This window comes from Notothenia rossii, assembly GCF_949606895.1.
Source record: "Notothenia rossii genome assembly, chromosome: 4".
In the NCBI taxonomy this organism is placed as follows: Eukaryota; Metazoa; Chordata; class Actinopteri; order Perciformes; family Nototheniidae; genus Notothenia; species Notothenia rossii.
The window spans coordinates 12,632,525-12,660,470 of NC_136902.1; the positions used below are offsets into that span (position 1 = coordinate 12,632,525).

Genomic DNA, 27,946 nt, shown 5'->3' on the forward strand with positions numbered 1-27,946 from the left:
TGTCAAAGGTGAAATTTTCCAAATGTCATTCAAGTGTCATGATTATGATGTATAAACATGACAAAGCAGGCAGTCTTGTGGTATTGGGTTTTTTTCTTCTTTTTTTGGGGGTACTTTCTGAAGCTCAGTCATAAGATAAGATACAACTGAAGTAGTATGCTGTCACCTACCACCTGATCATTAGTCAGCAAATGTCCCGTTCTCCAAAGTCAAACATTTACTGTAGGGAAATACCACTTCCCTTTGAAATGAAATTCACTATTAAATTGTTTAGAAAAAACATATCCCACTCAGCTGAAGGAAGTGCAGCATGTAAACACATGCTGCATTTTTGGTTTCAGTTTCCATGCTTATTAGCCACTATTTAGCTTTAGTTTCAGTTCTATCATAGATTTCATTTTGGTTGAGACAATGGTGGACCACAATCAGGAAAGTCCCCCCCACAATGGTATCAGATTTTGTTTAACAAACCAGGCAACCTAACATTATTTGAGGCTTGAATGTTTAAAAGTTTTAAGTACAAGTACTTTAAAGTTTAAAACAGGCACAACGAGATAGTATATTCTCATACACAAACAACTCTTTCTCAAACTGTTACCTTAGTAACCACTGAAATATAGCAAATATGCCAAAACAAACCACCACATTATTTGACCCTAATAGAAATGTGCATGAAATTCTCTAAAAAGTATTATGTTAAAATAGACATAGTTTAGTTTGTCATAAAATATCATTCACATAAATAGTTATAAGATTAGCATAGTATTTAAAAAAAGAGTCAATGTTTATTAGCCTAAAGATATCAGAAAAATAAACTAAGTTATATAGAATATCACAAAAATCACAAAACACAACGGAAAAATATATTGTCAGAATTTCACCAAAAAGGGTAAAGTGTAGCATGTCGAAAAAATAAGAAACGACATAAGATAGCATGTTGAAAAAAAACTTGAAACAATATACAATGCCAAAAATATCGCAAATAATTATATAATATAGGGAAACAACATAGTATAGTATGTCGAAGGTTTCAGAACAAAAAAGTCATAGTATAGCAAGTCGAAAAAAATGATATTTATATATATCTTGATTGTAGATTATTTTCCGTTCAATTCTCTAGATTTGTTTGATGAAACTGAATGTATTCTTCAATCAAGATATATTGTTACACATAGAAAATGTCCCCATATCTAGAGGATTCTGAACCCGGTATATGACGCGGTTCAGGATGAGCCTAATCATTTAAAATGTGTCGTTATTTCAGATGTAAAGTTTGGGCGAAAAATAAAGAAGTCACCTCAAGGCAAGGCAAGTTTATTTATATAGCACTTTTCAACACAAGGCAATTCAAAGTGCTTTACAAAAAATTAAAGACATTAAGAAAATGGCATTTAAAATCAGTCATTAAAAAGAAAAGTTAATAAAAGAAACATTAAAAGAAAAAATACATGGATAAAAGTTACAGTGCAGCCTAAGATATGAATAGTTCAATTAAAAGCAGCGACAAAAATAAAAAGAAGTCAGCTCTTTCACCAATTCATTTGTTCTGATATTTTTGGATAAGCTATATTGTGATTTTGTTCAACCAAGTAGAGTACTATGTTTTTTTCTAATATTTTTGACTACTGCGTATTTGTAGTACGGGCGACTCCACATGTGAATGTGTGAGCATGATGAGTTGTATGGCAGTCCTCTCACCACGCGCTCTGCGGCTGCCACTACCTCTTTCCATGATTGATGGTACCTTCAATGACTAAGGGAGAAAAATGTTCACAACTCAAGAAGTTAGGCAAGTTAGGCAAGTTTAAGATCTAGAGCAGGTGACTAAAACAACATGACAGGGCAATTTAACTGGCTTATTAGTCACACTGGTGGTGACCTTTGTAATTATCCTCAAATATAAATGAAAATAAATTTCACTGAAGTTATCTTTTTAAATGATCAAAAGGAATTGAAACCATGTTATAGTTTTAAACATGTAGGGGTTTTAACTAACGTGTAATTGATTTAAAGTCACATTATTAACCACGTTATAGAATATATCAAACAAATGATAGAATAAAATAGAACATATTATTTCAGGGGCAGCCTACTTCAGACACGCCCCCTGAGTATAAATGCTCAGCTGCTTGGTTGTGAGTGAGTGAGTGCTTAGAGTGAGTCAGCTAAAGCCACAGCACAGAGATATTTCTTCATAGCATATTACTTTTTCAAACCCATAACAGAGCTGACTCACAAATAGACCTAAGCTACAGATTCAGAGAAACAAAAGAAGAATAAGTATCTTCTTTTTTCTTAAACAATAGTTAGTTAGCTGCCATAGTTATTGGATTGGATTACCTACAGTCTGTTCTGAGGGGACTATGAAAGCTGACAGTATGGGATGGATCCTATGGGCTATAGGTGCCTCTGTGCTCATTCAGGGCTGTATGTGCAGTGCTGTGCGGACGAACAGTGGCTGCATGAAGTGGACCGAAGGACCAAGAAACTATGTTTGCTGTGAAGCCTGTAACCCTGGTAAGTAATAGCAGAGATAATGTCCATTACAATTCTGTATGGTTGTGAATTAATTGATTTAGTTCATTTATATGCAGAGATAATACTGGTAATACTGGGCTTTAAAAGTTTAAAGTATCAAAATAAAAAGTTAACCTATTGTCTGTGGATGTGAACAACTCATATTCCAGCAGCTCCTCTGCGGTGGTGACTTGAAACCAAATATAGTTTCAGTGGTTTTTCAACTAATACCACAACAAAAAGAAAATGCTAGGATGGTGGAATTGATAAATTAAAAAATTTGGATCTGTGATAAATACTAGAATGTCAGAAACGGTTTTAAAAGTGTACCTGCTCTCGTTATGAACACCTTTCACTATATGGAAACAACTTATCTAATTGATGTCAGCTGTAACAGAGATTACAGTATAGCTTTTTGTGTCTGTATTTTCTTTATGTTTGTATCTATACAGTATATCTTTTCTATCTGTCTTCTATTCTTATGAAAATATTTGTCTTTTATGTCTGTGTAGCTTGAAGTGGAAACAATTTACATTTTATTCTTAAACCAATCATTATAAAATGACCAATACATTAACCCTTTACCTTGACCCTTGTCTTTAGGACACCACATAATCACAGAATGTGGCCCAGAGCTAAAAGGGCTCTGTACTCCCTGTGAGGCCGGGAAATACATACTGAAACCTACAGATCGCCAATGTCAGAGGTGTTCACAGTGTGTAGGTACGTAAGCAGATCCAGACATTTCTTTACGAGCTACTGCAAGCGTTCATTTCCACAAACAATCCTTTCAACGCTCTTTCTATATCTTTGAAAATGTAGGTGCTCAGGTCATGGAGAAAGAGTGCACTGCCACGACTGACACACAGTGTGCCTGTAAAGAAGGACTGACCTGTGGGGATGCCAAATGTTCCTTTTGTGTTAAAAAGTGCGACAAAGGTCATGAACCCACAGAGAAACGTAAGTCAAAATACGCTCATGACACATAAACATTCAATTTAGAGGTGATATTGAGTGGCAAGTCAACTGAATGATTTTCGGCACAGGTTCTTGCAGACCATGTCCAGAAGGAACCTTCAATGACAAAATTCACCAGAGGTGTAAACCCTGGAGTACAGAGTGAGTTGTTACACTGATCTCCGCAATTTGTTGTCATGTTTCGCAGCTTCACTGACGGTCCGATGTGATGAAATTCTGATGTGAACTTTATTTTTCTCAAAGGTGTCAACATATTGTGACCAAGGGAGATGCACTTACTGATATTACGTGTGGGAATGTTTCCGTTGACAGCTCAAAGAAACCTGGTAGGTTGATATTCTTTTTCTCTAGTCGTTTGCGTTTGAGTTGTTTTTACCTAAATCCAGCAATAATGTGTTGCTATTTCTTGTGACAGGTCCCGCAGAAAAGGAATGGCCATTGTCTGTGGTCGCCACTGTGGTTCTGAGCGTGTTTAGCATCATCATCATCCTTTTCATCACCATTTTGGCCAAGAAAAACAGCAACAAAAAAAAGGAAGACATAAAAAAGCCAATCACATTAACGCCGATAATCACAACACCTACAGGTAGTCACCACTGCATTTCACGATAAACTATCCCAACCATATCACATGAATGATTGGGATTATGAAATATGTTTCTCAAGTCAATCTCAAATACAAGAAACAAAGTATTAAAATGTTCCTCTTTCACTTCCACAGATGATCCCAGGACGCTCATAGCAGTAGAGTGCAGTTTCCACGAGGCTCAGCAGGAGCAGGGCAGCCGATCAGAGTTGCTCGGATCCGGAGACTCTTCGGGTCAGTTCATCGCATGAATCAAAGGGGATTTTGTTACTGTTCCACACTGAAGGCCATATTTTGTTTTTGTCAAATGCAGTGAGAGGGAACAGGAGATCTTTAATAAGATAAGGTGCTTGTTTTGAATACTGAACCAGGAGGAAGTCTTTTTCATATGTTGGCTCTAAATGAAAGAGAGTAATTTGTTTACCCAGCTGTCTTTCATCCACCATATTTTCCTTTTATTAGAATAACCAAAACTACAGGGAAACTCTTGATAGGACAGGTATGAGGTCATATTTTGCTCTACAAGAATATATTTGTATCTTTTAACAATTAGATACAGTGTCATCAGGGGGAATTCTGTGGGAAAATACAAAACCAAACATCCTATTCATTCATCATGTAGGCAGATAATCAGACTGTGTTTCCCTTTTAGGTCAGCTTGAAAGATAAGGGGGGAGTCAGTGAGCTTGCAAACGTTGTGAAATATTGGATTAACCATGGCACCAGATAAAAATACATGCCATTCAAAAACGAAGGCCTTTAAAAACCTGAGTAAATTATTTCCAAGCAAACTGGACTTCTGCCGACGGACGGTGAAAATGTAGTGTAGTGTTTGAAATGAATGAGTTTTTGACTACTTTGATATTTGCATGAGCAGTAAAGCGCTCTGTGTGAACTTAGGTAGGAGTAAGACTGACAGCAGACAGTTTTTAGTCATGCTTCAGGCTTAGCCCCACATATTCCTCCAAAAATAGATGTTTTTGTTTTACTCATAGCCTGTTGTTCAACCTAGTTATCGGTTTATTGCTGAATTTGTACATTTCTCAGCTGACAAACTAGAACAATAGTGTGTCGTTCATGATTCTGTGCTGCCTCAGATGCTAGTTTTTTTACATATATTTATTTTATGCATCTAAAGAACACAGAAGATAGATTTGTGCATTAGAACAAAGCGGTCATGTTTATTACAGCATGACATATTTTCTCTTTCATTTTATTTAACATTGCCTGGAAGTAAATGGACTTTCCAACAGCTGCTTAATTGGGGTAAAAAAGTCCAGTGACGGGAGTTTCCCTTTTGCCAACAAGTAATCGTACCATAGGTTAAAGCACCTGGGAATGTAGTGTATATCACTCCGCTTATCATGTTAGTGCTTTGGCTTCAGTTGACCCTTTTTGAGCAGGTTGAGACATGCCTCTTGAGCAACAGTTGGGAAACACATTGGGTATCCCAAGAGGAATGTCTATTGAGATGAAATATCAAACAATGCGATTAGTCATGGCTAGTTCAGATTTCTGATAAATGATTCATTGGGAAAATCCTCATGACAAATTGAATACACACGTGGCAATTAAACTCATAATATAAGAAGAAGAAGAAGAAGAAGAATACAAGAAGAGGCTCAAGGGTCAGATGGAAACCCCCCCCGTCAGAATTGTACTTCTTATTGCACAATAGAGTGGGCATCTAGATCAGACCAAGTGGAACTTCTCACAAACTGTAGCAGGCGTATACTTGTATGAAATGGAACGTTTGAGTAATGTGTCGCGTGGGATTAAACGTAGTCCCCACCTATACGTGAGAGTAAAGACGTATGAGTCACAAGTCATGGGTGGTGAGGTCTGTACAAAGACCACAGAGCTGTCTTCATTTACCACAGGCTGTTATACAGCAACATGTTTATACCAACTGTAGCACTTTACTGTTATCTGATGTATGTATGAACTTCTGAGTTGTTTCGTATATAAGTTAAGCTGTCTGCCTTATCATTGTTATTTGAGTTATAGCCTCACAACTGTCCAGGATTACATTGGCCTATGCTGTTATACTGTACTATGTTGTTATACTGTACTATGCTGTTACACTGTACTATGCTGTTACACTGTATTATGCTGTTACACTGTACTATGCTGTTTCATTGTACTATGCTGTTACACTGTACTATGCTGTTTCATTGTACTATGCTGTTACATTGTATGTTTAGGAGTTTTCAAATAGCCAATATAATAGGATTTATTTTTTTATTTGTTGCACTTAAATACATTTACAACAATCGCATTCATAGTGGTCCACTTAAGCAGTGGCATATATTTTTATATGTATAAAAAAACACACAACCAAAAAACACAACAAATAAAGTGTTTTAAATGTGGAGGTTATATATGATCATACCAAATAAAAATGCTGTGTGTTGAATAAGGCTGCCATCATTACTGTCTGAAGTTTTTAAAAATCCACCTGGAAAATAAATACATTAACCAAGTTATTTCAACTTAAAATTAAGGGATATAGTATCATTTAGACATTTCAACATTTTGTAATGGTTGTATGTTTTTCAAAAAACCCTTTAGTAAGGGTTAAATATGTTCATTTGATTGTCATCGTACTATTTTAAACGTGGCTGGAGCCATGCCAAACTGCTTGAGACAAAGTAGCAGGCACTCAGAAAGGGGAAGTCTTAAAGTAGCTTGTCTAAGAGCACGTCATTCAGGTTCAAAGTTTATACAAGGAACTTAGTGTTTTGTCATTTTAAATATTGGACGCTTTTGGAAGAGGCACAGAGCCAACCGGTCAGCCTGAGATTTTCGGCCTTAATTGGTAACATGAAAACATAATGGATGGATACTCACTGCTTAACTAAATAAAAACGAATTAAAGTAACAAATCGATAGAAAAAACACAAACTGTTTAAATTAAACACTCATTAACACTGAGAATCAAAATACTTTGATGAACCAAAATGTTCCCTTTGAAAACTTTTACAGAATGAGTAAATATTCACTTAGTCAAGAAATATTGTAAAATGTCACTTCTGATGTGTTCCACTGGTCTAAAGTGCTAATAGGGGGAGCTGGGAGAGAGAACTTAATCCTCTGTAGCTGGACTGATTTTTAGTGTTTTATAATATATATATACGCACTCCAACGGCGTGTTGAAAACAATTATTGTTGCTTGCAATTTTCCTTCTTCTCTTTGGGTTTTGAGCGTCCTGATTTGTCCGTTTGCCGTTTTGTGGGTGGGATGAAAGCAGGCTCCTCGAGTAGGTCGTGTAAGCCAGGATGTGGCATCGGAAGTGACTGACAGGTTGGACCTGCAATAAAAGGAAACAGGATGTGAGGGTCCACCCATTGTGGGAAGAGCTTCATCTTCCCTGTTTTTACCGACCTGCCTGTCCCACTCTGAGGCACTCGGGGTCCGGCCTCCCGGCCCTGAAGGTCGGGTCCAGCTCCTCCGCAATGTTTCTGATCGGCTGGGCTTGTCTGTAAGCGCACATTTGTTACGTCAGCATGTAAAGTAGATGCAAGACATATGGTACAAATACAGAATCGATGTCATGTATTTTCATGTAGAGACAATTACGGTATTGTGGAGAAGGTGCTGGCCGGCTGGTTCTCTGGGGAGCCGTCCTCAGGAGGGGAAGGAAGGCCCTCTGAGTCAAGCCTCTCTCGTTGGACCTACAGTAAGTGGACAAATCAGACAAAGTGTATTTATATAGCCCAATATCTCAAAACACCTTTATCTCAGTTAAAGATTAGCAACCATACATGACAGCACCAAAAGACAAAACAAAACCACAAGAAAAATAACAAAAACACAAGATAGAACGTGATATCAGTAATACAGAAATACAATTGATAAAAATAAAATGAGATAAATTACATTAAAAATACAATAAAAAAACAAAAATGTAGGACTCGTAGGGTAATCTTAAAATAGCTTTAATTATAGACTTTTCTTTTAACAAGAATTGTTATAATTTCATCACCTTGTTAAAATAAATTATTAAAATGATTATTTGCTGAAGTCAAAAGAGCAAAGAAAGATATTCAAGACTGTAACAGAATGATTTACACCACATGTACCGGTCTGTCTCTTGAAGCCCGTCTGTCGTGATGACTGATCATCGATCTGTGCTCTCGCCACGACGACGGCCCTTCGAGCTCGCGGGATCTTCGCTTTGTCTTCATTTCTTGCTTCTGCATAAAGCGGGCTATTTCCTATGGTTAAATAACAATGCATCATTCCAAAGGTAGATATTAACAATGGAGGCATGGATAGTGATGATATGTTTTGTACCTCATCCTGTGCCACTTGTGCTGCTCTGAAGTCTCCCTCTGGGTAAGGGCTACATGGAGAGGGCTCTGAGATCTGCACAAAACAAAAAGTGAATGAAAAGAGAAACTGACTTTTTGTCCTTAACTCCTAAATCACAACATGTCGAGAGAAACTCTTACCCTCCTCGACAGCCTTTCCTCTTCCTCCTGCAGCTTTTGAGCAAGTTCTTCATCCTTTAGGACCTGATGCAGCTCCCCCAGGTCCAGGCTCTCCGCCACTGGCTCCGGTTGCAATGACCGTCCTAGGGGGGGGGGGGGGGGGGAGAATGACTGGTAAATTCAAAGGAACTGAAGCGTGATGCATACACGGAGTACGGAAAGTCCATAAAACATGAAAATCAGGGATGAATCACACAAATGTTCTGAAACAGAGGCAGCGATGACATTTGAATCACACTTAGAGATGACAGGATGCAGCATGTAAGGGCATGTTGCTAGGTGTTTCTTTAAAAAAAGGCACCCCATAGTACTTATCCCCTCACCACATCAAAACTAAAAGGAATGAAGATGAAGATAAGAAGGAAAGCCCACACTAAAGATTGTTTCAGGACTACTGGAGTAATAGATATTGACAAGAGAGACCTTCAGTGAGAGACCCCAAGGGAAACCCACATTAGTCCTGATTAGACGATGATTGAGGGAAGATGAAAGGAGTGGACGCACACAGAGAGGTGTACATCTTTGGAAGTCTTTTCTCTGCAGATTGGAGTTGGCGGCAGTTCTGGGTTTTACCTGCTGCCTCGAGCCTCGACCTATCTCCTGTTGGAGCCCGGCTGCTGCTGCTGCTGAGGCTCTGGCTGCGCCGTGAGGCTCTGCGATGGGGCCGCTCCACTCTCCTCTCCGCCTCCTGCTCCTCCTCTGAGCTCAACCTTTCCTCTATGGTCTGGTGCCAACGCCTGCGTTCGCTCGTTGTCCTTTTGACCCTGCTGTCATTTGCATTCCTCTCCCTCTCTTCATCATTAGTGTATCCGTGCTCTTTCCACCTTCTGCTGCCTCCCCTTTCTCTGCTAGGAAGATGTGAGTCTCTCCTACTAATCTCATAAACCTTTTCATCATGCTCCACATTATTTCGCAGCCGGTCTTCTGTGTGATCTCTCCCACTGCTCTCTCGGTGTGGCAACCTCCTCCTCTCCCGGGTATCTCCATGGAAACTGTGCCTGGTGTTGGCAGCTCTTTGGAAGACTCTCTGATGTGGTAGGGAGTCGCCGCAGGAGACCTCACTCCCATGAAGCACCTGGCTGTCTCTGCTTTGAGGCCCTATTTGAAGTGGCGCCCCGTTGCCGCCCAACCTCACAGGCACGCCCCTCTCTCTGAGGACCTGGCCCAGCATCTCCCAGACTCCTCTGCTCTCACCCTGCTGCGGCCTTATAGAGCTCCTGGAGTTGTCCTGAAAATGCACACGTTTGTCGGGGTTGTCCCTATAGCTCCAGGTCCTCGCTAAGTCTTTGTTGTTGTGTTTACCCCCGTTAGGTAGCCTGACAGATTCACTACGACTACATCGCTTTTCTCTTACTTCCACTAACCTACAGTCTTTATCCTGATCCCTGCTCCTGTGCGAACCCTCATACTCCTCACCATGGCGTCTTGCTTGATCCCAAACCCTGGGCCTCCTCTCCTCTAGGTCGGCATTTTCATAATGTTCCTGATTCAACTCTCCTCTCTCTTGCTCTGTAAAGCTGCTACGAGAGGAAAGACTTCTACAGTTTCTCTCTTCTGGCTGATTTGAAGATGCCCGTCGTCGAGGGGGTGGCGTGTTGAGTCTCTCATTCAGTCTCTGGGACCAGACAGCGAGCTGTTCAGAGAACACCGTGTCCGAGTCCTCTGAATCCTCACTCACACGCTCACCCCTGATTCCCCTTTCGGAATCTGCGTGTCCTTGATTTGACCCTGAATTTGTGTTTCTCTGAGCTGCTACCCCCCTGGCGGAGTCAGCCTGAGGACGAGTTGAGTCTGAATGGTTGAGAGAGGTAGAACATTGCCACCTGCTGGTGCTAGATGAGTACTGCTCCTCTCCTTGGTGTGGGCTGCTGAGTGTGTGCTGGTGTGGAGATGGCAGTGCAGGACCATTGGTGCTGCCTTTAGTAATGCCAACATGCAAACACAAAAGCAGGGTGCATGGGTGAGGCTGTTAGCAGGAACTATTAAAGAGGTGCTGTTATTATAAGGTAATACACTGCATTACATGTATGTATTATATCAATGTTTTAGACACAACTAAAACATTTGGTAACATGAATACCTTGTAAACACAACGTTAAAGACATGCATGTTTGTTGCAGCTGATTCATAACATGGAGATAATATACTGTAGATGTTTGGAATGTTTTGTTCATGCCGTTATATATTGAGAGAGCGTGTTAACATAGAACAATAACAGGCATTAGCATTGCAGCAAAGCATGGTTATAGAGAGGCTGAACAAGCTGTGGTGTTTGTCTTACATTAAGTGCAACTGAAAAGTCTCTCAGTCTTAGAAACAAACCCACATCCTATACCAAGTACACAACACACTTTTCTTTTCACACTAGTCCCTAAAAACTAAACAAATCCTCACAATGTATTAAAGATTTGTTTGCAGTATCTAATGTTTGCTGACAAATGTTCTCAAATAGGAATAGAGGCAGAACAAAGACGGTACCTTCACTGTCCTGCCCTCTGATCCGCCTCGTGATTCTCTGCTTCTCCTCTTCTTGCAATTGTTTAGCGATTTCCTGCAGAGACACAGACATGTTGAATGGTTCTCTGCATTGTAAACCATAATGAGTAACCTATTAGGAATCTAGGCTAAATGAAGATTACCGAGTGTTAAGCTGGTCTGTCGAATAAGGAAATACAAATAAATACATTCCTAGTCCTTTTTAGGCTATGAAAATAATGATCTATTAGAAGTGACTCAGCTACAACCTTTTATTTCACCCAGTATCAAAGTCAATAATAAGATTAGAAACTTATTTTGGCTAATTCATTTTTGGCTAATTCATTTTTTTAATTTAATCGTTTATTTGGCAGGGACAATGCACAGTAATGAACATTTAAAACATTCAAATGTCTCAAGCGTAACAGTGCCAGATTTAGCTTTGAGCTCATTTCCAACCGCAGTCCCTCACATAAAACATTTTAAAAAATCACATTTTACAAACGTAGCAAAAACAAAATACATGATATGCAAAAAGTGCAAAAGTGCAAGAGCAGCATACACAAGTATTTACCACATGGCAGTACAATGTAGCAGCTAAATCAAAACATAATTATGAACATGATAAGGAAATGATCTGGATAATAGCATTGCAAAATGTCAACAAGCTCCACTCACAGAGAGGATTTACCGCTGGACGGTAAATAAAGAAATACTTGTATCTGTGCCGTTTCCAACCAGCAGATGGCAGCATAACATAGAAAGTGTAAGAAGAAAGCAAGGTGGCATCGGTTTCCACAACTTACTTAAAGATAAATCATATTACAAAATCTATAGGACACTTTGAATGTAATCTAATATATGCCTTTCTTATTTCCAAATGTAACAAAGTATCTTGCTTTAGATGCTGCTTGTCTGTTTAACAACACCATGTTCTGCCCTAAAGAGCTTGAGGTTCTATTTGATTTGATATACATGTATATATTATAAGCTTTCAAGCCACAACACAAAGAAAACATGAGCCAAATTCTTTACCCCGTTCAGAGGTGATTGGATTTACTGAGTTTACATCAAGCAGGAATGTAATTAATCTACATCCGGCATGTCTACAGAGCCCCTCACCAAATGCATGTTGGTTGACATTGTGCAACTTCTGAGGTGATCTGACATCTGAGCTCTGAGTAGCCACACCTATTACTTCAGGCAGAGCTGTAGCTGACTCTATGGAGACTAGTAGACAACATGAGACAAACACACTGTTAATCTCTTTCAGCATGAACTCTGGAGCGGAAAAACTCCAACAGAAGCAGGGTAACAACAGGACTGTTACACCTGAAGTAACAGCTTGTCACGGGGGAATGCCCACTCTGACCAAAGCTGATGTACTTGACTGCTCTCTGAAGGAAAACCACCCACCATGTCTCTGTTACTTTCCATTTAAAAGGCTAATAATGTTCTTCACAAATCAGCTAATTCTACTAGTGAATTCTATAAAACCTCTCTGTAGGCCGCATTTGCAACATCAATCATAACTAAAAGCCAACACAGCTCCTTTTGCTTTACAATCCGGGCTTGCGTGTCCACCACTTTGCCAGCATCAGCAGACAATAAGCAGCTTGCCATGGCAGGTGAGGCGTTGGGGCCCGCGGGGATCTGGCATTTAAGAAAGTGCACAGTCTGGTGCATTCTGTTCATTAATTAAAGACACAATCTACAGGGAGGCAAATATTTAATCAACAGCTCTGATCAGCCGCTCATTAAGGAAGGCTAACAGGAGAGTTCATAGTTCATCATTTAATCCTTACATCAATACTCTTAAAAATAAATTATAACATGCACACAGGAATAGATGTAGTCTCGTGCCATTTGTTGGATAACCTAGCATGACTTTTAACCCAGTGGGTGAAAGTGCCCTTTATTCCCAGTGTAGTGTTCTTCATGTTGGTTCCAATTTACCCAGAGTGTTCAAAGCCAAACCCCTTCAATAATGATGAATGAACCCCACGGCCTCTGACCTCACAGCCTCTAAACAAGGAGCTTTTATAAGCCCGTCCAAGGCAGCCTGCTCTAAAAAGGAAACTGCAGGCTAAAAGGAAAATATTATGCTGGAGCGGCCTCGTGACGCAGACCACTCCACCGGGCCAGCTGGGGAGCTTCATGGCACAGTTGGCTTTTTCCCCCACAATGCCCTTTTTCTTACACAGCCCAAATCTGATGTTGAGAAATGCACATGGGGGTGTAAACATGCACAGACCGTAAGATGGTTTTGAGGGTCTGGGCATTGGAACAACAACAGAGAGGTGATTGATGGGAACCATCTGGTTGCCCAGTCGTGCTGGGGTTGCAACTTCAAGAACAACTGCTTCTGTATTTACAAAGATTTAGACAGACCTAGTGGTGTACCTCAATTTAGAACTAGGGTAAATGAAAAACAAAAGGCAATCATCACTGCAAAATGTAGATCTTCTTTTTAAAATGTAATCATAGTGTTAACGACTAAAATCAAGAGCTCTTGTGAGGCTGTTTCTTTTTGGCTACATTTTAATATCAACATGCCAACATGTCAATATTAACATGCTGATGTTCAGCAGGTATGGTCAGGATCTCATGTTAACCCAATACTATTTGCTCATTAGTATTGAGAACAAATAACAACTGTGGTGGATGAGAATATTTTACATGTATTAGCTCATAAACCGAAGTCTCAGACAAATTCCGTTTTTGACCTGATGATGGCACTAGATGGAAAATGATGGGATTACTAAAGTTAATAAGATTTAATAAGAGGGGAAATTATTGTCTGTTCCACATTTTTTGTAGATTTTCATTCCGGTTTAAAGCTGGTGGACAGAAGAATCTATCGAAGTGACACCACTAGCAGTGAAAAACTATCCTTTGAATCAAACTTAAAATGTGTATAACATTTAAAGGAGAAATTAAGTAGCATAGTCAATCTGTTTAATGGAAAGGATAAGCAAAAAAGCCCAAGTCACTTTCTTGATTAAAAACAGCGCATAGATAATGTGTTTACTTAACCTGCCTCATACTCAAACTGCACAGTCCAGGTTATACACATGTCAAGTGTGCTCATCCTGTGAGGCTTAATAAGCACATGAGTGTGCTCTGTATGAAGAGGTTGATGGGCAACGACTGGAATTCACCACCAGAGCAATAGCTGGAGATGGGTATCTGACAGGTTGTGTCTCTCTCTGTTTAACAGCTGACTTTGCTCATACATCAGAGGCGCCGGGCAGCACTCTGCAGCAAGAGCCATTTATTATGGATTCAGTCAGTCCTAAGAGAGAGCAGAGTGAACCATATCATACTCCCTGACCTGCTGGTAACAAGGAGATAATTAAATGATATACAAGTGTGTCCTGGTAGCCATAAAAGTCTATGAGTCCCTGTGCTGAATGAGCTGCAGTTTACGTATAGCGCTGGTGATGTTTTAAGTTTGTGCACAGAGCTCTTTAGTTTAAGTTGCATGGAAGCACTCATCTACTTTCAAAAGCAGCTTTATTTTCTGCACCACGTCCTACAGAATGCAACATTTACTGGGCCCGATAAACCTTTTGCATTTTCCATTAACACTCTAACCAGATACTTACTTCTTACATCAGAAATCTATTGTAACTGACAGGAAAGCAACTTTAAGCCCTAAGTTGGTGAGTGGTGGATACTCAAAGAAGCCTTTTAGGTGGAATATCCTTTTAAGAAATATTCTTCCCCCTAACGTTCTGTTTTATCACTGCATTGGGCCAACTTGTCCATAAAGGAAAGCGTCTCGCTGTGCTCCGGTTGCTGACGGTAACCTGACACCCACAGGAAAGGATTTGTTCCTCTTTCAGTAACAAATCTGTTGAAATGTTTTGATGACACTTTTGCTTTCATATTATGTCTTTGTATTATCTGGAACAACTTTCGGTTCCAAGGTTACCTCAACCATTTTCAACCTTAATCAGTCATTCAAGGGGCACGACTACTTCTATGTTCCACAACATTCCCTTTATAGTTATCGTGAAAAGAAAGATTCTAATTTCCATAATTAATATCATATAATTGACTGAAGTGAGGGTCCTTTCTATTGTGAGTTTCCCTCACATCAGCTTTCAAGCATCAGGTGAACTGAGTGCATGCTCGGAAAAGTTCAAATGTCCATGACTTTCTCAGTATTTGCTCAATCTTGCTTGCCTTTTCATCCATAAAGGCGCTACTTACTGATTGTTTTCACAGCAAAAGAGGATCAAATCGATATTTGAAATTTGCAGTATTTTGCATTCGTTGTTTTAGCAGTCAGAAAAAAAAATGGCTAGATCTGTAATGTACTAATTAGAGAAATGTTAACTAGACACAGACTTAATAATACATTTCCCAACAGTCTTTTTCTCACCTCATCCTCATGCTCTCTCCTCCGGGCCTGCTCAGAACAGCGCTGGATCTCCTCCTGGATTAAACGGGCGTACTCAAAGTCTTCCTCCTCTCTAGCAGACAGTAAGGTAAGAACATTACTTTTTACACTTGTGACTCATGTTATAATTATATACCAACATGGTTTCTAACGGATGAGCGTTACACCAATTGAAATAAAAAGAACATAATGCATGGTAAATCTTCATACAGTAGGGTTAAGTAAGTAAAAGTAAGTAAAACTTTATTTATATAGCACCCTTCTCAACACGGATGTATAAAGTACAGTACACAATTCACAGTACAAATATAAAATGGTTGGTCTTTAGCCTGGTTCCGGGCACCCTTAGGAGGCCTTGCTCAGAGGACCTCAGGGCCCGGGTTGTGCTATGAGGGTGGATCAGGTCATTAATGTAGGCTGGGGCTTGGCCATGGACAGCTCTATATGTGAAAACCAATACCTTGAATTGGGTTCTGACAGGGAGCCAGCAGGGCAGAAAGGATCGGAGTGATGTGGCATGTTTTTTTGGAATGAGTGAGTAATCTGGCTGCTGCATTTTGGACCTGTTGTAACCGGTTCATTGAAGTTGTGTCGAGGCAGGAGAACAGAGCATTACAGTAATCAAGCCGGGATGAAATAAAGGCATGAATAGCCATCTCAATTCCTGCGTTTGATAGAACCCCCCTGAGCTTGGCAATGTTTCTGAGATGGAAAAAACAGGTATGGGTCAGGAGTTTGATGTGTTTGTCTAGTAGCATAGACTCATCGAAAGTTACACCAAGGTTTTTTACGTTTGCCCTTATGTTACCACTGAATGAACCCAGGTGGCTTGCTACCTTAGAGGCGATGCTATCAGCCGCTAAGATCAAGACATCCATTTTCGAAGCATTGAGCTGACATCCACTCCTCAATTGCAGACAGACATGTGATGAGGGTGTTTACTTTTTCCATTTTGACGGGTTTGAAAGAGAAATATATCTGGATATATTCTGCATAACAGTGATACGAGACACCCTCAAATTGGCTAATTAAGCGGCACAAAGAAGGGGGGGGGGCTAAAACAGAATAGATAGGGGAGTGCTATGTGATGAGAACGGGCCCACCACCACGGAGAAACTTCTCCCACTGAGGCACGAGGCAAACCACTGGAGGGCAGACCCTGAGATGCCTACCCACTCCCTGAGTCTATCTAGCATGATGGCGTGGTCCACTGTGTCAAACGCTGCACCAAGTGCCATGCAGGAGGTGAGGACTCAGTGCCGCAGTGTGAGATGTGTTACAGTGTGAGATGTGTTACAGTGTGAGATGTGTTACAGTGTGAGATGTGTCACAGTGTGAGATGTGTTACAGTGTGAGATGTGTTACAGTGTGAGATGTGTCACAGTGTGAAATGTGTTACAGTGTGAGATGTGTTACAGTGTGAGATGTGTTACAGTGTGAGATGTGTTACAGTGTGAGATGTGTTACAGTGTGAGATGTGTTACAGTGCGAGATGTGTTACAGTGTGAGATGTGTTACAGTGTGAGATGTGTTGCAGTGTGAGATGTGTTACAGTGTGTTACAGTGTGAGATGTGTTACAGTGTGAGATGTGTTACAGTGTGAGATGTGTTACAGTGTGAGATGTGTTACAGTGCGAGATGTGTTACAGTGTGAGATGTGTTACAGTGTGAGATGTGTTGCAGTGTGAGATGTGTTACAGTGTGAGATGTGTTACAGTGTGTTACAGTGTGAGATGTGTTACAGTGTGAGATGTGTTACAGTGTGTTGCAGTGTGAGATGTGTTACAGTGTGAGATGTGTTACAGTGCGTTACAGTGTGTTACAGTGTGAGATGTGTTGCAGTGTGAGATGTGTTACAGTGTGAGATGTGTCACAGTGTGAGATGTGTTACAGTGTGAGATGTGTTACAGTGTGTTACAGTTTGTTACAGTGTGAGATGTGTTACAGTGTGAGATGTGTCACAGTGTGAGATGTGTTACAGTGTGTTACAGTGTGTTACAGTGTGAGATGTGTTACAGTGTGAGATGTGTTACAGTGTGTTGCAGTGTGTTACAGTTTGTTACAGTGTGAGATGTGTCACAGTGTGAGATGTGTCACAGTGTGAGATGTGTTACAGTGTGATATGTGTTACAGTGTGTTACAGTTTGTTACAGTGTGAGATGTGTTACAGTGTGAGATGTGTTACAGTGTGAGATGTGTTACAGTGTGTTACAGTGTGAGATGTGTTACAGTGTGTTACAGTTTGTTACAGTGTGAGATGTGTTACAGTGTGAGATGTGTTACAGTGTGTTACAGTGTGAGATGTGTTACAGTGTGTTACAGTTTGTTACAGTGTGAGATGTGTTACAGTGTGAGATGTGTTACAGTGTGAGATGTGTTACAGTGTGATATGTGTTACAGTGTGTTACAGTGTGAGATGTGTTACAGTGTGTTACAGTGTGAGATGTGTTACAGTGTGATATGTGTTACAGTGTGTTGCAGTGTGTTACAGTTTGTTACAGTGTGAGATGTGTCACAGTGTGATATGTGTTACAGTGTGATATGTGTTACAGTGTGTTACAGTTTGTTACAGTGTGAGATGTGTTACAGTGTGAGATGTGTTACAGTGTGTTACAGTGTGAGATGTGTTACAGTGTGAGATGTGTTACAGTGTGTTACAGTGTGAGATGTGTTACAGTGTGTTACAGTGTGAGATGTGTTACAGTGTGTTGCAGTGTGAGATGTGTTACAGTGTGTTACAGTGTGAGATGTGTTACAGTGTGTTACAGTGTGAGATGTGTTACAGTGTGTTACAGTTTGTTACAGTGTGAGATGTGTTACAGTGTGAGATGTGTTACAGTGTGTTACAGTGTGAGATGTGTTACAGTGTGTTACAGTTTGTTACAGTGTGAGATGTGTTACAGTGTGAGATGTGTTACAGTGTGAGATGTGTTACAGTGTGAGATGTGTTACAGTGTGATATCTGTTACAGTGTGTTACAGTGTGAGATGTGTTACAGTGTGTTACAGTGTGAGATGTGTTACAGTGTGATATGTGTTACAGTGTGTTGCAGTGTGTTACAGTTTGTTACAGTGTGAGATGTGTCACAGTGTGATATGTGTTACAGTGTGATATGTGTTACAGTGTGTTACAGTTTGTTACAGTGTGAGATGTGTTACAGTGTGAGATGTGTTACAGTGTGTTACAGTGTGAGATGTGTTACAGTGTGAGATGTGTTACAGTGTGTTACAGTGTGAGATGTGTTACAGTGTGTTACAGTGTGAGATGTGTTACAGTGTGTTGCAGTGTGAGATGTGTTACAGTGTGTTACAGTGTGAGATGTGTTACAGTGTGTTCGGGCAGCAGGGGTCACCTACAGTTGTCTGGAGGCGTGTCTGGAGAGGGTGCTCTGAATGGCCTGCTCCTCTTCCTCCTCGTCCTGCAGCATTTTGGCTACGCGGATGTCATTCTGCACTAGCTGGTTCTTCTGGATGTTGGTGGTATAGTATTGCTCGACTATGGGAGCAAGGCAGAGAGAAAGGCAGAGGATGAGACAATGTGTGGTGAGAAAGCAAATTGTGTTATCTAGGATATAGTCATAAATAAATTACTATATTATTTAAAGATATTTGTTTGTATGTATGTTTACTTTTACTGTAAGTCTGATGACTTTTCCTTTTTTTCTGGGTTGATTTTGGGACACTCAGTGTACTTTTGAGGAATCTCACAAACTGACACCTAATGACATGTCCCTTTGTTTACTGGGCAAAATGGCAAAGACATAAAAAAACATTTGTAAGAGACAAAAGCTAGTGAGAAGGAGATCAACATAACCACCTTAAGTAACCAAGTCTGTTTTACCATAAGATGAATTCAGCATTTCACACAAATATGTTACTTGGGTCTAGTAGCTGCTTAGTATAATCAAACTAAATCCTTTAACAGGATAAGTAAAGCTGGAGCCCACATTAAACAAATGTTTACACAGTGATGTAGTCTGCAGCTTGACATTGTACTCACTCTCCTGTTCCTGCAGGTTGTGTGCCAACACTCCATCCTCCAGCACCGCGAAACTCTGGCACACTGAAACCACAGAGGACAGAAACACTTCAGTGTGATACAAAGTGTTCCTAAACATGAATGAAGTGGGGATAGAAGTGTTAATAAAGTAAGCATTTCTCTCAGCTTGAGGGATTATTAAAACATACAAAATGTCAACAATCTTCAACGACCCTGTTTTCTCCATCCAAAACAACAGTTGGAATAAAAAGAGACCATATGTTGGAGCTTTTGGTTCAGCACTTTGTCTAAAAAGAAACGATAGGATGTGAGTGTTGTGCGTCCTACTGGTTGTTTATTTGACAGACAAAAGGCCGGAGGAGTGTTTCTCCAAACTTTAGAAAATAACAATTATCTACCACTCTGGCATCAATTCCCTGTTGAACATAAGAGGCTCTCATAAAATCCCCATCATAACAGGGTCCCAGCGTTTCAGAGCAACAACCAGGAAGCCACAATTATACTGTCCGGTTTAGTAGAGGCCGAGCTGTGTGTGTGTGTGTGTGTGTGTGTGTGTGTGTGTGTGTGTGTGTTTGTGGGCAACATTTACTTTAAAAAAGGTGTGGTTGAATGTATCTTTAGGCGGAACATGCATGTCTTTGTTTAATAATGTGCTCACTAAGACTAACAAATGAAGATGCAAAGTTTAGGTACTTCTACCATCAGCCATTCGATACTGGGAAGGTAGTTTAGATGGAACTTTCAGTAAAGTTACATTTGTAAGGTTGTTGTAAATCCCAAGGCTTTAGCTAAGAGCTCTCTGTACACCAACTCTGTCTGGTTCTTTATATTGAGCAAACTGAGCCCTCCCTATCCACTGATCCCTCAGTCTGCTGGCCACCTGCTGCGGGATATGGTAATAAAACATATCGGTTTCATGTCGTTAATGCTCTCCAGCCTTTGTTTGGTTTTGTCAGAATGCTGACAAAAGACTTAAAAAACAATTCTACATAGAAAAAGACCCAAAACCTTTGTAGTCTAACAAAGGGATATTCAGCAAGAGAGACAGTTAACTGCTCTGGTTAGACCTGACTGCGTTTCAGGTCTCCAGTAATACAGTAGTGAATACCCACAGCTCTGCGCCACTCTCTGGTCTGCACATTGGTTTTAATAGCTTCAGCATCTGAATACTGTTATTCTCATCTAAAAGGCATGCCAAGTGTTTACAGGAGTCCTTAATAAGCCTCTGTGTGCCGGAGCCCAAGAGAGTTTCGAGTCTGTCAAACAAACTCAGAAGTTACTGAAGAGAAAATAAACACACACAGTCAGCAGCAGCGTGGCCCAGCTGTGCTCTCCACTTCCTCCATCTCGGCCGACACACAGCCCACTGTGACCGAACAAATTCACTTTGCCGTCTCTCAGGTTCTCATCAGGGAGCCTAGAAGGGCCGTCTACTTCTACAATGGTGCTTTCAGACGCCCAGACAGTGTTTAAGAGGAGATTCGTTAACTGCAGAGGGAAAAGCCTCCAGCTTGTCTCAGAGGCAGGGCCAATTAAAAACACCTGTCCTGCTATTAAACATCCCCCCCCCCCGAGCCTATAAGAGCAGCTCCTGTGGAGACAATGGCCACGTTTACAGCCATGCACTTAATCCTTACGATACTGATGAGTTGATACACATAGACGCCATATGTTCTTAAATAACCTCTTCAATATCTTCGCACAGCCATGGAAAACCTGGATCATTTATAGAATAAGCATAACGATACAAATTCAGACACTCTGTCCCAAGTAGGGCTGCTCGATTATGGCAAAAATCATAATCTCGATTATTTTGGTCAATAATGGCTATCACGATTAATAAAAACGATTATCCATTTACTTTGAAAACATCCATTTATTAAAAATGTGAACAGTGTGTTTTTAACAGTTGATTACCCTGAACTTTAAGCATAATTCAACTGAAAAACCAATACAAATAAAAATAAATAAATATATATTATTAATATTATTAATTATATTATTTCGATTATTTTGTTTTCATAATCGTTGCAAGCCAAAATCGTAATTGCGATTAAAATACGATTAATTGAGCAGCCCTAGTCCCACGGAAAACATTGTAATACAATTGTGTCACTCATTTTATTTCACAGAAACTCGTTAAATGTGCCTAAAAAAAAGTAAATCCACGAAAGACGTTTGAGTTGCAAATATTATCCATTATCTGGAATACTGTGATTGTAAACCTTGTTTTCACTTTAAGCACTTTTCAACGAAAGACCCTCATTGCACACTTTATTTGCTTAAGGCTAGCATTTGTTTGTATCCAATGGTAAGGAGACGTACAAATCTAAAACAGAAATGTATGAACAGAAGGGATGCTCCAAGATTTATTGTCAGAGTGACATGGGGCCCACAGTATATGGCACAGCTGGGACCATCTGTGGCTAATTCAAAACATACGAAACATCAAGCGTTTAACCAATCCCAGACTTCAGGACTGCTTGTGTTTGCCGCCTTGCTGTTTTTGTACTCTAAAAGACAACCAGTTTTTACTTGAATACTATTCTAAAATGTACGGAGTCCTCTTGTCTTTTATTGCTGTACCTTACCTGAACTACTAGAGCTTCATGTAACAATGCAATGTCTAATTTCAACATTTATAAAACTGCTTCCGAGTTGATATTACACGTCAAACTGAGGATATCGCCTCTTTGTCCAGTTCTGTAAATAGTGAAGTAAAGAAGAAGTGAAAACATTCTTGTGGTAAGATATAGTCAAACTTCACTAAATCCTAAATATGGAAGACAAACACAGCGTTCCTGCTGAGAATAAGTGTCTGGTTATATTTCAGTCTACAGGGGCCCAACAGTCAAAGTTCATAGAAATAACCCAGACAGACTAAGCCATGAGAGGGGTCTGTTTACAACATGGAGGACCACATCAGCTCCACTCCCAGTTAACCCACACCAAGAAAGACACGCATTACCACTTACACCTGTTGTGGAGCTTAAGAGACTATCCGATAAATGGATCTCCAACTTCGCTTATGTGAAAGAAAAAAGGGATTAAGTCCAAGGCTTGGTTTTAATCCGAAAGGACAAATTGATGCTCCAAAACACGAGTTTACTCTTAAATCCAAAGCGAAACGAAAAACAATGGAGGAAAATTATAGTCTTGTCTGTGTCAGCCTGCAAGTGTGTGTGTGTGTGTTTTTCCAAACTCCTAAAACTCACATAACTCTTCTAGGCGGGGCCAAAGAGACTGTGTTATTAAAACAGGTTTTGACGGACAGGGTGTGCACATGGAGACACTTGCTCAGTGAGAGCCGACGGCCGGGTGTGTTTTCAAAAATACAGAGACTCAACGTGTGTAAGCTTCTTGATAAGGGCACTGAAAGGATCTGTGTCAATTGCTAGTGAATCAAAGGTCCAGCAGATAACAGAAATTGGCTGTGGCATCTGAACACCAGAGGCTGAGATCCAATGAGGGATAAGAATGTCTAGGAAACAGCGCAAAGTAAGAAAACAAGTAGATAAGGATTTAAAATATTAGCAGCCATTCACTGCAGCGCTCAGTATGCTCCTAAACACTGTGACTGTGGGAGAAGAGGATATTATGAAGCAGGAAACCACGACCTCTGTAACCTCAAAACAACACAAATCTGAATGAATTCCCATGCCTCTTGTTCAATACAAGTATTACATTAATGGTGGTCATAAAATAGAAAAATATGGTGCTCCTTTTACCTTTTTGCTGATATTACTGAATCTCATAGCTTTAAGCATGTCTTATTCTAGGACTCCCACCAATTTCAGAGAAGCATATTAAATAAACGTATGCAGATTATCTCAGGGATCCAGCTTGAGGGAGGCAGGCGATCAGACACTGACAGAGATATTTCTCTTTCATCTTCGCAGCCACTTGGATAGCAGCAGTGGCAAATGCCTGCCAAACAAAGCAACCGGCGAAAGGAGAAAATGACAAGAGTTCTATTTTCAGCCAAAATCCTTCACCAACCACCCACATGCTCCCTCTCTCTCCTCCTCACTGGCATATTCTGTTTCCTGATTTCTGCTTTTTGCACAAAATGTCACCAGAAAGTGTCTGTCCATCTCACAGCTCTCTATGCTGTGTTAAAAAACGAGTTGGACTGGGTAATAAATCTCATGAACTTGACACAGTTTTTCATGGAGAACAAAAGGAAGTGCGGGGTTATGGGACTCTGGGTCAGTTGCTGAGAGTGAAATTAGGAAAAGGGGGGGAGGTGGGGGAATTCCTCTGGGAGCTGCATTCCCTCTGCACATCAGGCTATATCAGGAGCAGCCAGAGGAGGGACAAAACAGGAACTGATAAGGGGGGCAGTGAAAACAAAGAGAGTTGACTTGGCTGAGACTCTCGGAAGAGGACGAAAGTGAAGGAGAAGTGGGCTAAGGGGAACTACGGCTCTTAGGGAAATTGAAGCATAAACACCCACAATGTTAAGTAAACAACCCCCGGTGCCCCAGAGAGGGACAGCAGCACAGTTTATCATATCTGTCTGGTGAAAGTGGATGATGAGCGGAAAATAAATACACTGCGCGGACAGCTGATTTACATGCTGCTATTGTCTCAACGAGCACTTTATTGCTGCCATTACCACCTTTGTTTGTGCACTGGCCCCTGCTCAATAACGCATAAGAATGCAAAGCTGCACAGTGTACCCTTTGTGTATGGAAACAAGAGCGCACTGCTGAATTATCTCCCTTGATAAAAAGACATGCAGACCTATTTCTATTCCATTCATTAGTGTGGACACGCCAAAGACGGTCTACACCCAGGCCAGCGCTTAGACATTCCACCTGCCACTGTTTTCATACTTACACGCAAACAGATACAACTCATTTAGTTCATTAGAGCTGTGAGCATTAGTATGGCAATGATATATTATGTTGTTGTTGTTGTGAATATTTGTGTTGTCATTATGGCATATTCTCCTATGTGTATCACTACTTTATGACTCATATGTGCCACAATGTTCATCCAGCCAGATTTACTTGAAAGTCCAGATCAATCCTATTAAGAGCAATTATGATGACATGATAAAGTATTCCCAATCAGCTCTGAAGCTTTCTATAAAGTTAGACTACACTTAAGTTAGTGATAGCACTTTTTCCCTAAGAAATATCATATCCGAAACAGCCACCTCATTCCTCCTTTCTCTTATCTGAAGCCAGAACACTCTGCGATGAGATCCATCTCTGTACAGACATATTTCTAAACCTGTATCTGCTGCATATAGACAAAACATATGGCAAGCGACTTCCTATCTGAGATAGACTATTGAAGCCACAGAAATCAAGCACAGACACAAAAGGACAGAAGCAAAGCTGCCATTTGGTGCCAAGGCCAGTTACTCACAAAGCAACAAAACGGAGACAAATGGCACGTTCTCATCTCATTCTTTCTAAAGCCGGCTGCAGACTGTGGAACAAGTCTGTCCTTAGTGTTGAAGTGTCCATGAATCAAATACTTAAACCCCTAGTGGCTTAGTGTCTGCAGTTTAGTAGCTGACCCTGACCCATGACCTCCATGAGGGGCTGAACAAATACAACTTTTCTCCAGGAGAGACCATTAACCATGGTACATTCTGCACACACACTTTTTCCATATGTAAAGTCTCTAAAGTTGCGAGAGATGGGTCAGTCAGTTACCTTCTTGGACACGAGGAAGGTTAGACTGATCAATTTCCAGCTCTGCCATCATTGTCCCTGTTGTGTCACAGCCTCATGGTGATACCGAAGACCCTGACAATAGAAAGGAGATGTTACAAGGCTAAATAGAATGGGACCTAATGGCAAACAGAAAAGACACGTCCAAGCTACACAGAGAAACGTTTGGTCACACAATTAACATGTAACAGATTACTGGTTTATCTCAAAAGTGTTAATGCAATAAAGTCTACCTATCACCAAAGGCGGAATAAGCACTCATATACTCAAGTACAGAGTCTAGGAATACTCTGTTACAAGTCCTGCATTGCAAATGTGACTCAACAAGTACAAAAGTAGAAGCATCAAAATATACTTAAAGTACCAAAAGTAAAAGTACTCATTCATATTGGCCCATTTTCAACACTACAGGGTAGCTTGTGCATTTACTCCAGGTGTAACTGCAGTCTTATAAATGTTGATTATATTTCCTATCATTCATCCCAATCTGCAAAGTAACAAAAGGTATAAAACAAATGTAGTCAAAGTAAAATAAAAACATCTTAATTTAATACTTAATATAATACTCAAGTAAAATTGCTAGTATCTCAAAATTGTATTTAAGTACTGTACTTGAGTAAATGTATTAAGATACTTTAAGCCACTGCCAAACACTAACATCTGAACAAATTATAGTTATTGCTGGCTGTTTACAATAACTAGAGCATGAAAGGTATCTGCATTACAGTGGGAACATTGTTGTCTTGTCGAGATAAATAAATGAATAATAACCAAACAAACATTAAACGAGTTTATGTATCGAAGAGTCCTTATTTATAACCTACCTGTTCCCAGCACGCTGCCCACACTACAGGCTCCAGTGTTCAGTGAGTGTGTGTGCAACAAGTACCAAACATGACAGCGGAGTGTCAACTTTGTCCGCTCCCTCTCTCCTCTCTGTGCCCACACAAATTATCCCAAAATGTCACGGACGTGTTTCTGACGCCTTTAGTTTTAGTGTGAAACCAAAATCGACGCTCGCTGTTCTTCAATGACACAAAGCCCCTTGTACTAGTTAAGGGAAGCCGGGCAGGACAAACTTAGCCCACTGTCTGTCGCTGCTTCTTCACAGCTCCTGTTTACTCGTTCAGAGGGGGCGGCTAACAGCTGCTGCCTTCAAGTGCTCCATCAAACTCAGGATGATCTCATACAACTCACGATGTCCGACAATAAGAGTATACAATTAGCCTATTTTACGATAGTTTTTTTCGCTATATAAGGACGATTGGAACAAAGACTTGTTGGTTTCCAAATATGTGTAAATCTGGTAATCGGCATAAAAGATGTCAGGCCTAAGGTTTACACATATAGAATCGCACGGTAGCATATTATCGCTGGTAGAGACGGTAGGATTCATCTCCAGGAAGTGACACACATCCCATATTATATTACAATTTGAATAGCATTGCCTACAGGTCCACCAGACGCACCCACGTACGTGCGTGCTTAGTGAGTTGCAATATTACAACAGTTATTGAAGGCAACACTTGAACCGAATGTTCCAATCACTCAAAGAATGTAGCATACATTTTCAAGTATGCTGAACTATGCAGTTGTGCAGTAATTAACTACCGGTAAATATGTATAGAAAAGGGGAAATTATTTTGGAATAGAAACTGCTTGGTACCTTTGAGTGACCATGTTGGCAACTTTAGAGTTTTAAAACATGTTGTAAGTGTGTAGCAAAACATTTCTGTTGAGTTGTGTTTCAAGAAGACTTCATTTGAGAGAAATAACAGACAATCAACTTTTTTCTCCAGTGTGCACCTGGGTAGCCCTGATTTATTCAGATAGGCAGGAAACCTTTTTGCTCTGATGTCAGAAAAATTATATCAAAAGTCTATTTTCTAGGGAGGATGACATGGTTTTAAAAATGGTCTTGTAAATGTCAAAGACGATGAGGATTTACGGGCTTTTTAAGGTTTTGAAGGCTACAGGTTTTGTGATTCAATTTGCACTCTGTCAATCTGAGATTGTTTGAAGACTGCTAAAAGGAAGAAGGAAAACATTACACAAGTGTCCAGAAAGATATTTTTTCTACTTCAGAAACCACACTGACTGGAGACTAATTTGCTGAAAATGTGTAAACGTGGTAAATGTAATGAGATTTTCTAGACGTAATATTGCCCTCTGCTGGTTGTTCATACGTCAGTCAGTAATCCAGAGGTCGAATAATGTCAACAACATGTCACACAAACCTGTTAGGGCACATAACTTGGAATACTACAGTTGTTTTGTGAGACATGTGGCTTTGCAATGATGGGTCTTTAGCAGATTAAGACTAAAGATCAAGAAAAAATTTGGTATTTTCAGAAGAAATCTCCAGCCATTTAGTGTGAATGTCAAATCAAGGGTTGATAAAAATGAAAGTAAAAAGATACTGTAACATCTTAACCATGTCTATTGTGCCTATGAGGATATGTTTTCTGTATCTGTTCCCTGAGCCACATTATATTTCATGGATCTCAAAAGGAGCAGTACTGTATGTGTCCTTGTTTTTTACGAAACGCCTGTACCTTGAACCAAGATTTCTCATAAAAGTGTAAAGAGGACCCCATATATAGTAGGATTAACATTTATTTTAGAGTCTGGAATACGCCCGGATTGGCAGCAAGGCCTTGACTAATACAGAATATAAATCGTAATAACTTTTTATGATACAAAGCGTAGCAAAACCTAATGGAGTAGCTGGCCTTCTGGCTATAAAATTAAATGTCACTGTCGCTTCGTCGACCCTCATTATCATACAAGTGACTGAAC

At 40.2% G+C, this 27,946-nt stretch overlaps 2 protein-coding genes across 4 annotated transcripts; one reads left to right on the plus strand and one right to left on the minus strand.

The window, feature by feature from the left end:
• Positions 1 to 2,160: 2,160 nt before the first annotated feature.
• tnfrsf9a (tumor necrosis factor receptor superfamily, member 9a) lies at positions 2,161 to 6,500 on the plus strand. Its single transcript, XM_079679494.1, has 7 exons — positions 2,161 to 2,517; positions 3,121 to 3,240; positions 3,340 to 3,477; positions 3,564 to 3,636; positions 3,739 to 3,821; positions 3,911 to 4,081; positions 4,217 to 6,500. The coding sequence occupies exons 1-7, from the start codon at positions 2,364 to 2,366 to the stop codon at positions 4,330 to 4,332; spliced, it is 855 nt and encodes a 284-aa protein (XP_079535620.1). The 5' UTR covers positions 2,161 to 2,363; the 3' UTR covers positions 4,333 to 6,500.
• On the minus strand, positions 6,309 to 26,280 carry ccdc187 (coiled-coil domain containing 187). Of its 3 annotated transcripts, XM_079679490.1 has the most exons (13): positions 25,972 to 26,279; positions 25,130 to 25,222; positions 19,458 to 19,520; positions 18,815 to 18,953; positions 15,441 to 15,531; positions 11,054 to 11,126; positions 9,149 to 10,492; positions 8,537 to 8,658; positions 8,379 to 8,450; positions 8,165 to 8,299; positions 7,662 to 7,756; positions 7,467 to 7,561; positions 6,309 to 7,392 (listed from the first exon to the last, which is right to left on the minus strand). In XM_079679490.1, the coding sequence occupies exons 2-13, from the start codon at positions 25,179 to 25,181 to the stop codon at positions 7,244 to 7,246; spliced, it is 2,430 nt and encodes an 809-aa protein (XP_079535616.1). In that variant the 5' UTR covers positions 25,182 to 25,222; positions 25,972 to 26,279; the 3' UTR covers positions 6,309 to 7,243. The 3 variants fall into 3 exon arrangements, with proteins under 3 accessions (XP_079535616.1, XP_079535618.1, XP_079535617.1); XM_079679492.1 differs by lacking the exon at positions 25,130 to 25,222 and having other exon boundaries at positions 25,972 to 26,280; XM_079679491.1 differs by lacking the exons at positions 25,130 to 25,222; positions 25,972 to 26,279 and adding an exon at positions 22,433 to 22,590.
• Positions 26,281 to 27,946: the final 1,666 nt, after the last annotated feature.